This window comes from Quercus lobata, unplaced genomic scaffold (assembly GCF_001633185.2).
Source record: "Quercus lobata isolate SW786 unplaced genomic scaffold, ValleyOak3.0 Primary Assembly Scq3eQI_1902, whole genome shotgun sequence".
In the NCBI taxonomy this organism is placed as follows: domain Eukaryota; kingdom Viridiplantae; phylum Streptophyta; class Magnoliopsida; order Fagales; family Fagaceae; genus Quercus; species Quercus lobata.
The window spans coordinates 368,578-383,737 of NW_022154706.1; the positions used below are offsets into that span (position 1 = coordinate 368,578).

Here is a 15,160-nt window from a genome sequence, read left to right on the forward strand (position 1 = left end):
CGGAAGCGATGTTGAAAAGGGAGTCACACTAATAAAGACAAGACTACTAAGAAAAAGGTCAGAGCAGTGGCTCTGATACCATGTTAGAAATACTGAATGAATTGTATTGTATTTCTCAATCAAAGAATATACAGTGTCTTTATATAAGAGGCATATGTGTGCGGTACAAGTATAAGTGTGCTATACAAGTAATTTAGCTGGGCCTAAAGCCCATAACACAATATACGTTAACATTTATTTATTTTTATTTTTTTTTTTTACTCTCTTTATATGTCTTTATCAATGTTTTAGATTTCATTTTGTTCCGATCCGAATGGCCTGAATTTTTTATTCTAGACTGGCACAACTAATCCCGTGTTTTTTATCATCCCAAATTTTGGTTTGCTCTGTGTGAAATTTTCCTGTTCTGGACAAAATTAGTATTCTAGGCTGGGATGAGATAATGTTGGGTTTCTTTTAATTTTCCTTCGTTTCCATGCATTTTCTAAGCGAGAAAGAGGCCATGTAGACATGCACAGAGAATTGGTGAGTTTTCTGAATGACTCCGTCCCTTACCAACTAGATTATATGCATTACAATGTTCAATCTTAGCTTTTTATTTTTTATTTTTTCAAACAAACTCAAGCATATCGAAAATACCCCCAATAGTTGTACGAACTAGGTCTCAAATTCCAGCATAACTATCACAATAATATCAGATTCCACATACATCCCATCACCAAAAACAATTTTTAGGAGGGAAAAAAAAAAAATACTAATTTTTACACGCGCCGCACACGCCCGGAGGTTGGAGAAGAGACTACCATTTGGATTTTGCCTCTAGGTTCAGTTAGATTTCTTCATGTGAAGCTGTGTAGACCTTTGAGACGATCCCAAACAGAATCAGTTGGCCAATCCAGTTGGCTCCACTAGTTTTCCGTGCATTCAATCACTCTCAAGTGGATTGCATTTTCCACACTGAATGGCAAATGCTTTAGATCAGGACAAGTCTGGATCTTCATAGTCTCCAAACTGGGCCATTCAAATGAGACACCCTCACATATACTAAACAATCTTGGTAGTCTGCAGAGTACAACGTTCTTCAATCTGGGAAGGGCTCTGATTTCAACGATGCTTCCACCTTCAATTATTTCTTCTATCTCAGAACAATCCTCGACTTGCAAATCTTTCAAGTTACAAAGCATCTGGACCAATGCTTGTGGGAAAAGTTTTTTTAGCCCTGGACAACCTTTCAGTGTCAGCGTCGTAATTTTATTGAAGTTTCTTGAATTCTTTGAGTCCTCGCAGATAGACACCAGCTTTGGGAGGTTGATGAGGTGTAGCTCTTGCAAGGCACCAGTTACTATGTCACCAGACTCACCACCAATAATGCTTTCCATTTCATCGCATTCTTCAATTGTACAAGCTGTCAGCCCTCCCAAATTAGCTGCTCCTAATACTGATAAGTTTTTAGCACTATGGTGACCTATGAGCTCCAAAACATAACCTTGCTTGAGTACATTTGAAAATGCATTAGGAATGACTCCTCCAGCAGCAAATCTCAAATGTCGTTCAATTTTGTATTCAAAAAAATCAAATCCAAGAAAATTATCTATATTGTGATTGCCAACTACAATTCTGAATCTAAGCCCATAATCTTCCTGCTCCATGTAATTTCTGTTCCTAGCAGCTTCAATGAAAGTTTCAAAGCACGTTAGTTCTGGAAAGTAGAAACAAAGACTTGCCAATTTCTTCAACTCTGCAACTTCCCCAGCAACGGTATCTACAATCTGGTTCCAAATTTTGTTTTTGAAGTCCACATCAATGCTCAGCTCTTCTAATGAAGAAAGACTTGCAATTACCTTTGAAGGAATCATAAGCAGTGGCTGGCCGTTGATGCCATTGGAACAACTGCAATTCTTCTTAAAAGAAACTCTCAGACACTTCAAACCAGTCAATTGGCCAATCTCTATAGGCAAGCTTAGAATTCCAGTGTTGCGAAGATCAAGGATTTCAAGACTCTTCAGTTGTTTTAGCTCAGGAGGCAGCTCCACTATGTGACCACAATTGTTTAGATACAACAGCCTTAGGTTTATCAAGTTAGAAATAGACGTTGGCATTGACATGATTCGTGTATCACACAAATCCAAAATTCGAAGGTTACACATGGATTCAAAGAACGATTCTGGAATTTCTGTCAAGTTTGGGTTTTTCTGGAGTAGCAATGTTAAGGTATTACTACATGCAGGTCTCTGAGGTAGAGTAAATTTTTGACGGATCAATGAAACCCTTTGTGCACTTTGCCATTTCTCCAACAGTTTTTCACCTTCAAGTATATCTCCACCTTCGCCTACCAAAAACTTTGAATCCTTCTCTTCCTGGTCCCTGATCTTAACAGCCATGTGTCGGAGAAAGACGGGCATTTTAAAGTGCCTTGCTTTTCTGCCCTTTTCCAATAGAGATTTATCCTCCAATTCATTCAATATACCTTGGCCTAGATCACGAGCTTCCCCAAGCGTCTGAGCATGAGCAAGAAATTGTTCAGCCTTCCAGCACTCAGTCATATAATCTTCATGAACTTCATAGTCTGGTGGGAAAACTGTCAAATACCGTAGACAAGGTTTGCAATTATTAGTTAACCGGTCATAAACAATTTTAAATGCGTTGTAAACTTCTTCCATTTCTATCATGGGATCCATGCTTGTAACCCGCAAGTGGAGCAATACATTTCGCCACAAAGCTGGATTGTCCACATTTCTCAACATTTTTGCTATTATCATGATCACTTGTGGCATCCCACCACACTCCCTGAGTATACTTTTCACAATCGGCTTGATTTCTGGTTGATCTACGATATCCCCTACTATTTTCTTGAACAAATTCTGGCCATCATTCTCGGATAGTCTTGTTATTTTGATCTCCTCATCTGTTGATGAACGGCAAACATCTCTATATCTAGTTGCAAATACCACCTTTCCATGTTCATGGTTATCATGAATGCCAATGTCTTTCAGATTAATCTCTGAGAAAACCCCATCAAGAAGCAACAGATATGTCTAGTTAACTAGATATTTGGATATCATGTCTGCTATTTGATCACTTTGGCGGATCCTTGGTGCTTCTAGCTGTAACCGCTCCACAAGTCGTTCTTGTATCTCCTCTCTCACGCTCTTCGCTTCTGAAACATCTACAAAAAGGACAATATCAAACTGTTGGGTTTCACCAACTCTGTTATTTAGATTTTCCATTATTGTTGTTTTTCCCACTCCTGGCAGTCCCCATATGCCAATTCTCTTGAAATTGTCATCTTTGAGCCACTTCAATAGCTTTTCTACATGATCATTAAGTGATGGCACATCATCTATCTTCTCAGGATGCTTCATTATCACTCGGATTGGTGGTGCTTTTTCTCTTTTAACCATTATATTTATTGGTAGTCGATTATATAGAGCAATTACCTCCTCAGTGTACTTCACAACAGTTTTGCCAAGCTTTAGCAAAGAATGAAATGGACAAAGTCCACAGAAGCATCTGCAGGTATTCTGATCTTTATTCCTCAATTCTTCAAGTTTAGCTTTCATTTCTTTCACATCATTAAGCCAAGTCGTGCATTCAGCTGTCTTCTCCATTGTCTCCTCATCCTTTTTCAGACTATTTGTCACATCTACCTCTTTAGCACAAAGATATTTTTTTTCCTTTTCAAGCTTGACCAAATTTTCCTTGAGATTGCTCACATAACCATATTTGCGCTTCAAATATCCTAGCCCATATTTTATTGTTGGTGTTGCCGCATTCCCAATCGCTTGTGTAGCTACTGCCTCCATCATCCTACAAAAATTTATAAAGGAAAATGAGGTGCAATCTGAAGATTCTGAACTGTTTATTTTCTATCGTTTTATATGATAAATGATAAAATGAAATTGAAAAACGATGAAAAATCAAGCACCTGCTACAGAAGGTACGAGAGTCTCAAGTTTCGTTCCTTGAGGATAACGTGTCTTTTCTATTTTGCTTACCCTATATCAAGTAATATTATAGGTTCTCAATAAAATTAATGCGTTACAAAATTATACTCAAGTAACATCAATGTATATTTATTTTATTAACAACCTAAACAACATGCAATAAAATAACATTAATACATATTTTCAAAATCTAACTGTCGAATTGCATATTCTTTACACTGTTAATACACATGTCAAATTTTGTATCAATCGGATATTATTTACTATAATGATCTATAAGCTTATATTTTATGTATAATTTTAAACTACAAAAACTTGCAATTTAAACAATTTATTGATGACATAGCTATTGATATTTAATTTTCTAGAATTTTTGCAAGCATGTAGTATATAAGAAGAAAATATAATCTAATGATGGACTTATCAAAATTTATCTCTAATAAAAAGATATTGAGTAAGGTTGTAGAGGCTACAACCATTTTTGTAACTAAACTTTATCCTTCAAAGTTATGTTATACTTTTAAGTTTCAAATAAATTATTCAAATAACTCTCAATAAAAAAAAGTTATTCCAATTTCTCATCCTATTAAAGGAGATTATAATGATAATAAAAAATATCATAACAAAACTACACTTAATATTAGACAAATATTGGCACACTCAAATGCATAATCAATATTTTATTTCGATATAAAATTCAATTATCACTTCCAAAATAAATAAGTATTAACTCAAACAAAAATCAAACCAAAGCTATAGAGGAAAAGTGACTACTAGTGATGGGAAACTCAAAAATACAACACCAATACATGTTAACCCAAAATAGAGTTTCAAAAAAACGCAATGATTGATCAACCTAAGTTGAGTTGTAAGGAAGAATATAAGATGAGAAGAAAAAGGGTAAAAATAAAAGGTATAATAATAAACACCAAATTATCCATGTAACATGCTATATAATAAAATAACATTATATTTTTAGGACAAAACTTAGGTATAGTACCTTAAATACTGTTCCTTAAGTTCCCCTCTTAAGATTCAGTCATGTGGCTACTTAAATAAAAAATACACTTCTATCCATGAGAAGAAATCCACATGACAGAATTTTAAGAGGAGAATCTAAGGAATAGCACCTAAATATTGTACCTAAATCTTGTCCATATTTTTATATACTATCTTTATAATTCAATAAGATAACATCTATGAAATCAAAGAAAAGAAAAAAAAGATAACAACTTAAAAATACAAAACTAAATCATATCAACTTAAAGTAAAGTTATAAAGAACACAAAAATTCATCAACTTAAAGTAGAGATACAAGAAAAATTATTATAAAAAAATCCACCAAAAAATGAGAGAGAGAGAGAGAGAGAATTTGTTTGTGGAAAAATTATACATAGAATGAGAAAGAGAATTGCAAATTTATTGTAAGAGAATAGAAATAAGATGAGCCAAAAATAAAAGGAAGATTAAGGGATAGAAGAAGAGTTATATAAAGGTAGATAGAAGTGAGAACATGAAAAGATAAAAGGGAGGGAAAATGATGGACAATGTGTAAATATAAGTTGTGAAATTAATAAGAAGAAAAATAGTTAAAAATAAAAGAGAGAGTTGAAAATAGGTGACTGATGTGATTACTGACATAGCTCAACAGAAACGTAGCAACGATAAATGCTGGGGTGGGAAAGCTTTCCCTATTTTATTGAGATGGAAATTGACCAAGATTTGGGGAGACTCGTTTTAGCTTGGGTGATGTGTCAATGATGATGCTTATATTTTAATATAAAAAATTACCACATTAGTTAAAAATGTTATATCATTATTCTGTTAGTTACATAAGCAATAAGACTAACTCAGTATTTAAGGAGTAATTCTAATACCACAAACTAAATTACAATTTTTATCACAACTATCTTACTTGACAAACTATGAAGCAACTTATCACTTTCACATGTACCAACTACTGTTTTTTCCAATACTCACAATATGCTACATGGGTAATTATGGCCTAATTTGTGGCACTGGATGATTTTTCTTTTTTTTTTTTTTTTTTTTTTTTGGTATCTAAGGAGAGGAGAAATTCAAATGGACGTTTCTTTCCTTGATACAAATCCTTCGCAAATAGGACCTCCCAAACCCAATCAACACAAAGCAACAAAGCGAGGTCATGACCTAATAATTAAATATTATTTATGTAACTTGTTATATTGTTTTCGTTCAAAAATCATTGTTGTATTTTGAGATGCAAAATTGCTATTTAAGTTTTTATAAATTTCCCTTTTAGGGTTTCAATTGTTTTAGATTTATATTGATTTAATATTTTGGGACTTTCTTGGAGGTGAGGAAAAAAAATGTAAAACACACACACACACACACATATATATATATATATATAAATAATCAATTATCATTCTATAATTTTGGAAGTCCAATATTGGAGCTTTTTGTTTATTTAATGGGACATTAAAACCCTTAGAAATATTTTGAGACAAGTGGCCTAGATCTTAAGCTGTCCCTGCGGTCCTCACTCCATAGGACCATAACCTCATCCACCAAACAACCCCAACCCACAAGCCTAATCAGCCAACCAAATTGAAGCCTTTTGGGCTTCGGACAGAGAGAACTTGGAGGAACCCAAGCAGAACCAGTAGCATGATTCAATGGCCATGGATATTGTGACCCATGGTCCAATGTATGATCTCTCTCAACAACTGAGGCTGCAAACCATTTCCACCGATCGCCATGACAAAAAATTAGCTGGATTGCCAGGGGCATAGGAGCCCTCAGACAGTCCAACCTTTTCACTAACTGGTGATTGAGGGGAGGTGGATCGAGTAAGTGTCCATTTGGAAACTACTTATCTAGTTTTTCGCTGAAAACTTTTTGTTGAAAGTGTGCTAAAGTATAGCTGTATCTTGAAAAAATTTGAAAAAGTGAGAAAAAACATGAAAAAAGTAAGGTTTTAAAAAACTGTAAATAAAAGCTAAAAAAAGCTAAAAGCTTTTGAGAGGAAGGAATGGAATGTAATGAAAAAGAATTAAAATAATAATTTAAAAATATTATTCCCAACTCTTGTTTGAAAATTTTAATAGATAGAATGAAAAATCAATTTTCTTGTTTGAGAGTTTAAGTGAGAGAGAATAGAATCGATAGGAGAGAATACTCATTTTTCTCTAATTTCTATTCCATTAAAATCTCAAATTTTCATTCCCCCTAAAATTGGGAGAAATGAGAGGGAATAAAATTAGATTTAATGAATTTTTTTACTAAAACTCTCAAAATACTCCTATATATTCAATATTTTATTTTAAAATAGGAGTCTAATAGTAATATTAGCATAAAATGATTTCATTATTTTCCCTCTATGTTACTCTTAAACAATATTACTTATATTCCATTCATTTTCATTCCTTTATTTTAAAACATTCAAATAAGGTTATTTAATTTATTTCATTTATTTCTTTTCCATTTATTTCTCTTGCTTAAATACATTTCATTCTATTCTTTTCTATTCTCTTATGGTCATTCAAATTCCATTCCATTCCCTTATGAACTCCCAAACAAAGTATTGGACTTATAAGCTAATGCCAAACACGTAGGTTGGGTCTTTCAGCACCGTTTTTACAGGGACAGAGTCGAGCCCAGGGAGAAGAGGAGGACTAGCTATGTTGTGGCAAGATGTAATGAACGTACAATAGTCACCACATCATGAAAGCTGGAAACTTCTACGAAGCTTATAAGGACAAAGCCAACTCCAATAAGCTAAAGCACTTCGCAAGACAGCAAAATAAGCTAAAAAGAAAATGAATATATTCAAAGCAATTGATGAAGCACCCCATTATTATCTGCCAACTCAAAAACCTAGCCAAAGGAGAATGAGGAGCAGAATAGTGGGACTCAGACTCACAGGAGAGGTGGCATACGAATCAGAGCATTATTAGGAACATAGTTGTGGGATATTTCTCAGACATATTCTGAAGTTCAAAGTCCAAAACTTTGACCATATCCTGATCGCAGTTGAAAGATGGATTACTAATGACACGAATAGACGGCTTATAACGGAACTTCAGGACTAAAGAGTGACCTAAGCCCCACAACAAATGTTTTTGTTTGTTTTGAAGTAAATATATTTTTGAAAAATGTTTTCCTATTTTATGTTGTTTGTTTATATGTAAAATATGGTCAATTTCGTAAAATATTTTCCATTAATCATAAAATCTTTTATAAAAAGTCATAAAATGTTTTACCTTTAAAATTTTGGTAAAACATTTTGTAAAAGACATAGCGGCTCCCCTTCCCCTCATCTGGTGGCTAGTTCACCAATCTAGTGGGTTGGGTAGCCGATGTTGGTGGTCTAGAGGCCGAAGTCGCCGTTCCAATGACCAGTGACTGCAGTCTAACAGCCGGAGCCCTATTTCGACAACAAGTGACAACAGTGTGGTCACTAAAGAGACGCCGTTCAAGTGGCTGTCGCCGGAGCCTTGGTCAAGTCACCAAGGCCCAAATTAATCAAATTCAAGTTTATGAACCAAATTTATTACAAGCATCAAATTGGGGAGCAAAAAACTAATTGTAATTTAGCATTTGGTTATGGGTAAAATTTAGGTATTTATGTCCAATATATTAAATTTAAATACATAATTGTATTAATTTTAATTAAATCTTAAAAAAAATATTGCTTTATATTTTATTCAGCTATACAATCATGCATTCAAATTTAATTAAAGAACCTAATGTGAACAACTAACTCTACCTAAGTTCTGCAATTCTTTTATTAAATTGGTAATTAAACTACTGAAACCACCAACATCATTGTTAACTTTCTTTGAAATTTGTTAAAAAAAAAAAAATTAAAAAAAAAATTCTTTGAAATTTGGTTTTTTTTTTTTTTTGGATGAATTGAAATTTTTAATCAACCTAGATTGTGATTATATAAAACCCCAACATCATTGATCATTTCTTTTCACGGGGGAAAATTTTCAACCAAACTTGCGTAGGGTGGACATTAATTTCAGGAAGCCATCCAAATTAAAATGAAAAATTTTGAAATAAAACAGTTTATCATTGATGATGGAAGCTTGAAATGACACAGATCTTTAATATAAAGCTAGTACCAGCTAAAAATTCTAGAACTTGTTTAGAAAAAGTAAATAATGCTGGCTAATGTTCTCCCCATGCTGAAACACAACGTTAATATATAAATGCTTGATGTGTACGCATGGCATGTGATTAATAACAAAATGTTAGACATACCTGTCACTGTGCGTCTAGCTCGATCGGTTTTCTTCTTCTTCAATGGAGATCTTTGGTACTGAGTTAGATGAAAACTTGAGTCTGAGCGGTTTGAATGTCAGAAAGGGAAAGACCACAGCAAACGAAGTCAACTAGCAATGCAATTATCAATAAATAAAATAAAATAAAGACAACTAGCAATGTAGGTCCCACGCACCTCGCACGTTCACATGGTCTACAATTCTCTCCCTTTGTTTTTGTTTTTTTTTTTTTTGGTTTAAATAAGAGTTTATTCAATTAAAATATTTATAAAATACAACATTAGCTTCTAGTGATGGCAAAATTTGTTATTTAGACTGAATTTAGAAACTTTTTTGGAGAGTAGCATGCGCGTCAAACTAATTAGTTAGTTGGACTGTTTTTAGATCTCGAGTTTGCCAAACTCGATTTTGGGCTGGAAAGCAAACCCTATAGTGGCGTTTTTTTAGTACCTATAGTAGCGTTTATATAAAACGCCACTATAGGGCACATATAGTGGCGTTTTTAACAAACGCTACTAAAAAAAACGCCACTATAGTTTGAATTTTGGGCCGAAACTCGAGTTTGCCAAACTCGAGTTCCAAAATCAGTCCAACTTACTAAATAGTTTGAAGCGCATGCTGTTCACAAATTTTTTTTTCTGAAAACAGTCTAAATACCAAATTTTGCCTTCTAGTGATAGATATTCCAACCACACACATTTACATCAACAAATAAAACTGCTCTTTAGAAAGGGTAGAGTTACAACCTACAAGTTTGCATTTAACACCTTAGGCCGTTTGGTAGAGCGGTTTGAGTAATGTTGTTTGTATTTTTTTTGATATACTTGTAGGTGAAAAAGTATATAAAAATACGTGTAATGTTGTTTAAAAACTAAAATCATGTGTTTGAAAATACTTACCAAACAGGCCCTTAATCTCTATTTCCTCAATAATGTACCCAAACATAGCATATGAACACTTTAAAATATTGTTTCTGATATATTTTTAGCCCCAGAAAAAAAAAAAATGCTTCTGGTGTATGACTATGATATACTGAAATTTATACCCAAAAATAATAATAAATAACAGCTCCGAAAAAACTTCTATAAAAAAGTTACATTGAGACAATTTGGATAACTAAAATTCATGATATGTTTCTTACTACCAATTACACATAATTTGACTAGAAAGTGAAAGTGTGAAACTATTTGATCGAAAATCATTATCAAAAGAGATTAGTTATTTATTAAACATAACGTCATAGGAAGATCAACATCAAATTGATTCAAAAAATCTTCGATTTAACGGGTATATCCAAAATTTTATTTTGTAAATAATAAATTCACGGTATCAACATGGATAACAAATTAACACAGTTACAACTTACAACTTACAAAGAGCTTTTAATTTTTTTTTTTTGAGAATGAGAATAAGCTTTGAAATTTAGTATTATTTAGTTGTCTTATATTAACAACTTCTGCTTAACTAATAGTCTAATAGTGAAAATGCCGACCAGACTACCACGCCTAGTTTATTAACAACTTAGCCAGCTGGGCCAAATTATTAAACACGAAAATGCAGCCATGTTCAAACAAATGTAAAATTGTCCTTAATAAAAATAACAATAATAAAAAAAGACAAACATAAAATTGAAAAAAACTATTACCCTGTCTAGTTATTAGTTTCCTTTACTTGGAAACAAAACGGTCTGAATTCAGGATTCGCATCCTCTCTATCAAAATGGTTATATTGCAAAGTAGAACCTCATTCCCTCTTGTGTATGTTTGTTTATCAAGAAAATTATTTCAAAGTAGAATAATTTAAGATTTAGATTTTGTTAATTCAATTAAATTAAAAACTGTGGTTAAACTAAACTAGAGTTAATGAGCACAATTTAGACCTTAGATTTATTCCACTTTGAATAATGACCCTTATATGGCTGGACTTGTTAGTCTAAGTGGTTCCCTTTCCATGTACTAATGGGCAGGACTGGCCCCACCAGCAGGCATATTAGGCAATTGCTTAATGATCAATTTAGGCGGGAGAGAGGAATGAAAGTAGAGTAAAATGGGCCCGAATTTGGCAATTTTTAATTCAATGATGAATTTGTCAAAACTCACATTCAATATAAAAATAATAATAATAATAACAATGAGTGGAGTTGTAGCTATTGGCTCTAAACTAGTTTATAGCCAATTTTTTTTCATAAAAAAAAGTGAAATAATTTAAGAAAATAACAAAACTTAGGTACAGTATTTAGGGTGTATTTATTTGGAGGTGAAATAGGGTGGATGGAAAACTTTTGCGAGAAAATGAGAAGGAAAACTTTTTTGGAGTGTGTTTGGTTGGATAGAGAGGAAGGAAAATAAATGGTGGGGCCCGGTGTTTTCTCTCCAGGCCCACCAAAAAGTTTTCTCCCAAAAATGGAGAGAAATCTAAAGGGAGAAAATGAAACTGCTTAATAAACGAAAATGTGCATTTGCACATTGCCTCTACCATTTTTTTTCCCCTTTTCCTTTCCTAGCACGTTGCCTATGCCCATTTTTTTTTTTTTCCCCTTTCTTGGGCACGTTGTCTCTACCAATTTTTTTTTTTTTTTCCTAGGCACGTTGCCTCTCCCAATTTTTTTTTCTTTTTATTTTTCTTTCCTTGCCATTGCCTTCTTCTTCTTCTTCTTCTTCTTTTTTTTTTTTTTTTTTTTGGCCATGATTTTTATTTTTTAATAAATTGGGTGATTGCTTTTTTTTTTTTTTTTTTTGTGTGTCACTTTTATGTTTTAATTGACCACCATTTTCTAACTAGGGCACATGAGTAAATTTATACAAATTCACTTTTTACATCCTTCCACTTTTCCACTCCCAAGCAAACAAAAATGAGAGAAATTAAAATCTTTTCTATCTTCTCACTTTTCTATCCTCCCACCATTGTATATCTTCTCACTTTTCCACTCCTCCAACCAAACAGACTCTTAGGTGTTGCTCCTTAGGTTCTCTTTTTAATATTCAACTATGTGGCTTTTTTCTCATAGGATGGAAGTGTATTTTTAGTTAAGCACTACCACATGATTGAATCTTAATAGAGGAAGTTAAGGAACATCGCCTATGTACTATACTTAAGTTTTGCCCTTAAGAAAATAGGTTTAGGAAAACAAATAATGATTTGTTTACGTAATGGCTGAAATCACCATACCAGGTGGAATTTAATGAAATGGACCAAAACGAGTGGAATAAAGCTGAATGAGACAAAATTTAGAATTACATGTGATAGGCCAAAAACAAATTGACCCCTTGTGATAAATTAACTGATTAATTACCCAAGTTTATTAATTAATCAAATTAACATGCAAAGGCGTGATAGCACAAACAAATCACCAATAAACTAAGTATGTAGAAGAAAATAAATTGACACGGTGATTTGTTTACGAATGGGGAAAACCAACACGACAAAAACCCCACCGGGTGATTTTAAGGTCACCACTCCCGAAATTTCACTATTATCACAACAAGCGGTTACAAGTAAAGAAATCTCAGTACCTTATACCAACCTACAATTGAACCCTCACCCCAATACCCAATTGGACTTGTTCTGTAGTGACAATTTCTCCTTTTGATGCATGGCTCCCAGTATGTGACTAACCAATTGCGTGAATCCCAGTACACGACTTCAATCACCAACTAGAGAAAATTGTTGGCTGCAAAGTTCTACAGTTCATCCACGATGAAGATCCAGAAGATGCTTGGTCACAAAACTCTACGGTGCACAAACACAGCAACTTCTTCACAAGAACGATGAACTAGGGCAAATTCTATCTTCGGTCACACTTTGCTTGAACAAACTTTGCTCAACACTTGTGCAACTGGTGTCCACCTTTGATGGCCTTTAAAATAATCCTTTTTTATGTCTAGGGTTGTGAGAAAAAAAAGCTCAAACACATAATCACGGATTGGAAGAAAATCAGTTCAAAAAATCTGAGTTTCTTAAACCTCGACAGATAGCATCTGTCTAGAAGCTGTCGAGCAGCTGTTAAGCCATGGGGCTAGAACAGCTTCTTAAGCTCAATAGATGCTAGCTGTCGAACCAGCTATCGAGCTTTAATGACAGACACTTCTTCAACTTGTTTCTTGGACAAACTTGCATGTTTTCAACACTTGATCTTGAAACATAGTTTCTAGAAGTATTAAACACATCCTAGATCTACCCAAATACAAGTAAAGTGCATTTTGTCAAAGGATTCGTCAATTACATATAATAGTGACATATGTTCTTAACAAGTGAATTACATATGTCTTAACAATCTCCCCTTTTGGCAATCCGTGACAAAACCACAACAAATAAATAAATATATGAGAGAAGTCATAAATCACTCAATTCATATTCACTTGTTGAATATAATAAAATCTATCCTAACACAAACTCTTGAAAAATTTTGTAAAAAGAGAGTTTATGACAAGTAGACTTTGACAACCTGTATTTCTGAAACACTTTAAACAAAACTCATCAAGGCATCTTTGTGTGAAATAGAAAAAATAGATTGCATACAAGTAATAAGAAGCATGTGCATAAAGAGAGAAAAGAAACAACACATGTAAGGGTAGGTGAAAGAAACATACATCAACATATAAAAAAAAAATAAGTACAATGTATATCAATAATGGTCACAAGACCTAAGGTACAAGAATAAATGTATCTAAAATAGAGAAAAGAAAAAGATACAAATAATCCTCACTGCATCCCTCAAAAATCAACACTCTCCCTAACAAAAATGTCCTATACTAACTCTCCCCCTAAGAATGACTACTCTTATATCCAAAACTACTCCCATTTTTTTGTCACGAGTGACAAGGGGTAAGAGTGTCAAGTAGACATCTCATCGGTAGAGCTAACATCTCCATCATCATCATCATCGAAAGCATCGTCGTTATCAACATCATCATCATCCTCAGCCGCAGAATCAGAAGCCACTGGAGGAGGTGGAGGAAAAGCCTCAGGAGCGAAGCCACCCATGATTGCCTACCGCCGTGCAATACGGCCGACACGAACGTTCACCTGATACAGCTCTGTAGAGAGTGTATCAAGGCGAGCATACATGCATTGAAGCTGCGCCATGATGTTTCCGAGAGTCACATCACCCGTAGAAGAGGAGGGAGCAGATGTGGATGGAGCAGATTGAGATGGAGCCGAACGGGAGGGAGGAGCTGCTGAATCAGACTGCTATGACCTAAACTACGCCTCGCTACGTTTAACGGTAGTGACGTCTATGGCACACATGACAGAAAAGTGATCGGAAGAGGGAAAAGGAACAAAAAAATGGCATAAGATCTGCGTGATAGCCGAAAGGAAAATAAGCTTATCACAAGCAGTCATATCCCTATACACATCTATAATAGAAAGAATAAAATGTGAAGGAAAATCTATAGTATGATTCTCAAGAAGAGAAAGTAAAAATCGAGCACGAGGCTCTGTGATAGAGTTATAGTGAAAGAATGGGTGCAAAACAAAAGTCATCACCATGTTCATGAATCTAGGACCTTTAGCAAAGGCTTTACATGGTGTAAACTGGCGATCACCCCAATCAGAAGGGCGCTCACAGAAAGTAGAAATCATCTCATCTTTGGACATAGTCCTCAGACGCTCACATCCAGGGTAGTCAGGATGCTCTACCCTCGGAACACGGAGCACATCAGATACCAACTCTGGTATGACAACAATGCGCGCACTTCAAACGCGAGTATGAAAGAAAGGTACTGAAGAATCAAGTCCCTGCATGTTGGAGTAAAACTCTTGGATCAACATGGAAGGACATGTGACTGGGATATCACATAGTGACAACCAACCCCGACTGTGAATGACATCGGGTAGGTCAGTGTCGACGAAGTCCGCCAATATGACTCGTCGTTCCGAATGAACACCTTGTCGAGAAAAGTTCTATAAGAAGTCCTTTCGAGAATCCTCATCACGGAACCAAAT

The 15,160-nt window shown here is 34.3% G+C and overlaps 1 protein-coding gene across 1 annotated transcript; it reads right to left on the reverse strand.

Moving 5' to 3' along the window:
* Positions 1-908: 908 nt before the first annotated feature.
* On the reverse strand, positions 909-14,197 carry LOC115972904 (probable disease resistance protein At4g27220). Its single transcript, XM_031093132.1, has 4 exons — positions 14,078-14,197; positions 7,887-7,948; positions 3,080-3,807; positions 909-3,001 (listed from the first exon to the last, which is right to left on the reverse strand). The coding sequence occupies exons 1-4, from the start codon at positions 14,195-14,197 to the stop codon at positions 909-911; spliced, it is 3,003 nt and encodes a 1,000-aa protein (XP_030948992.1).
* Positions 14,198-15,160: the final 963 nt, after the last annotated feature.

What these genes read in the sequence shown, in the direction of transcription:
- LOC115972904 (XM_031093132.1), bottom strand. Translation starts at nt 14,197, where the DNA reads ATGGGTGGCTTCGCTCCTGAGGCTTTTCCTCCACCTCCTCCAGTGGCT. An exon ending in GAGAAATATCCCACAACTAT is followed by an intron (nt 3,808 to 7,886) that starts GTTCCTAATAAT and finishes AAATTTTTGTAG; the next exon opens with GATGATGGAGGCAGTAGCTA. An exon ending in AGCACCAAGGATCCGCCAAA is followed by an intron (nt 3,002 to 3,079) that starts GTGATCAAATAG and finishes GGGTTTTCTCAG; the next exon opens with AGATTAATCTGAAAGACATT.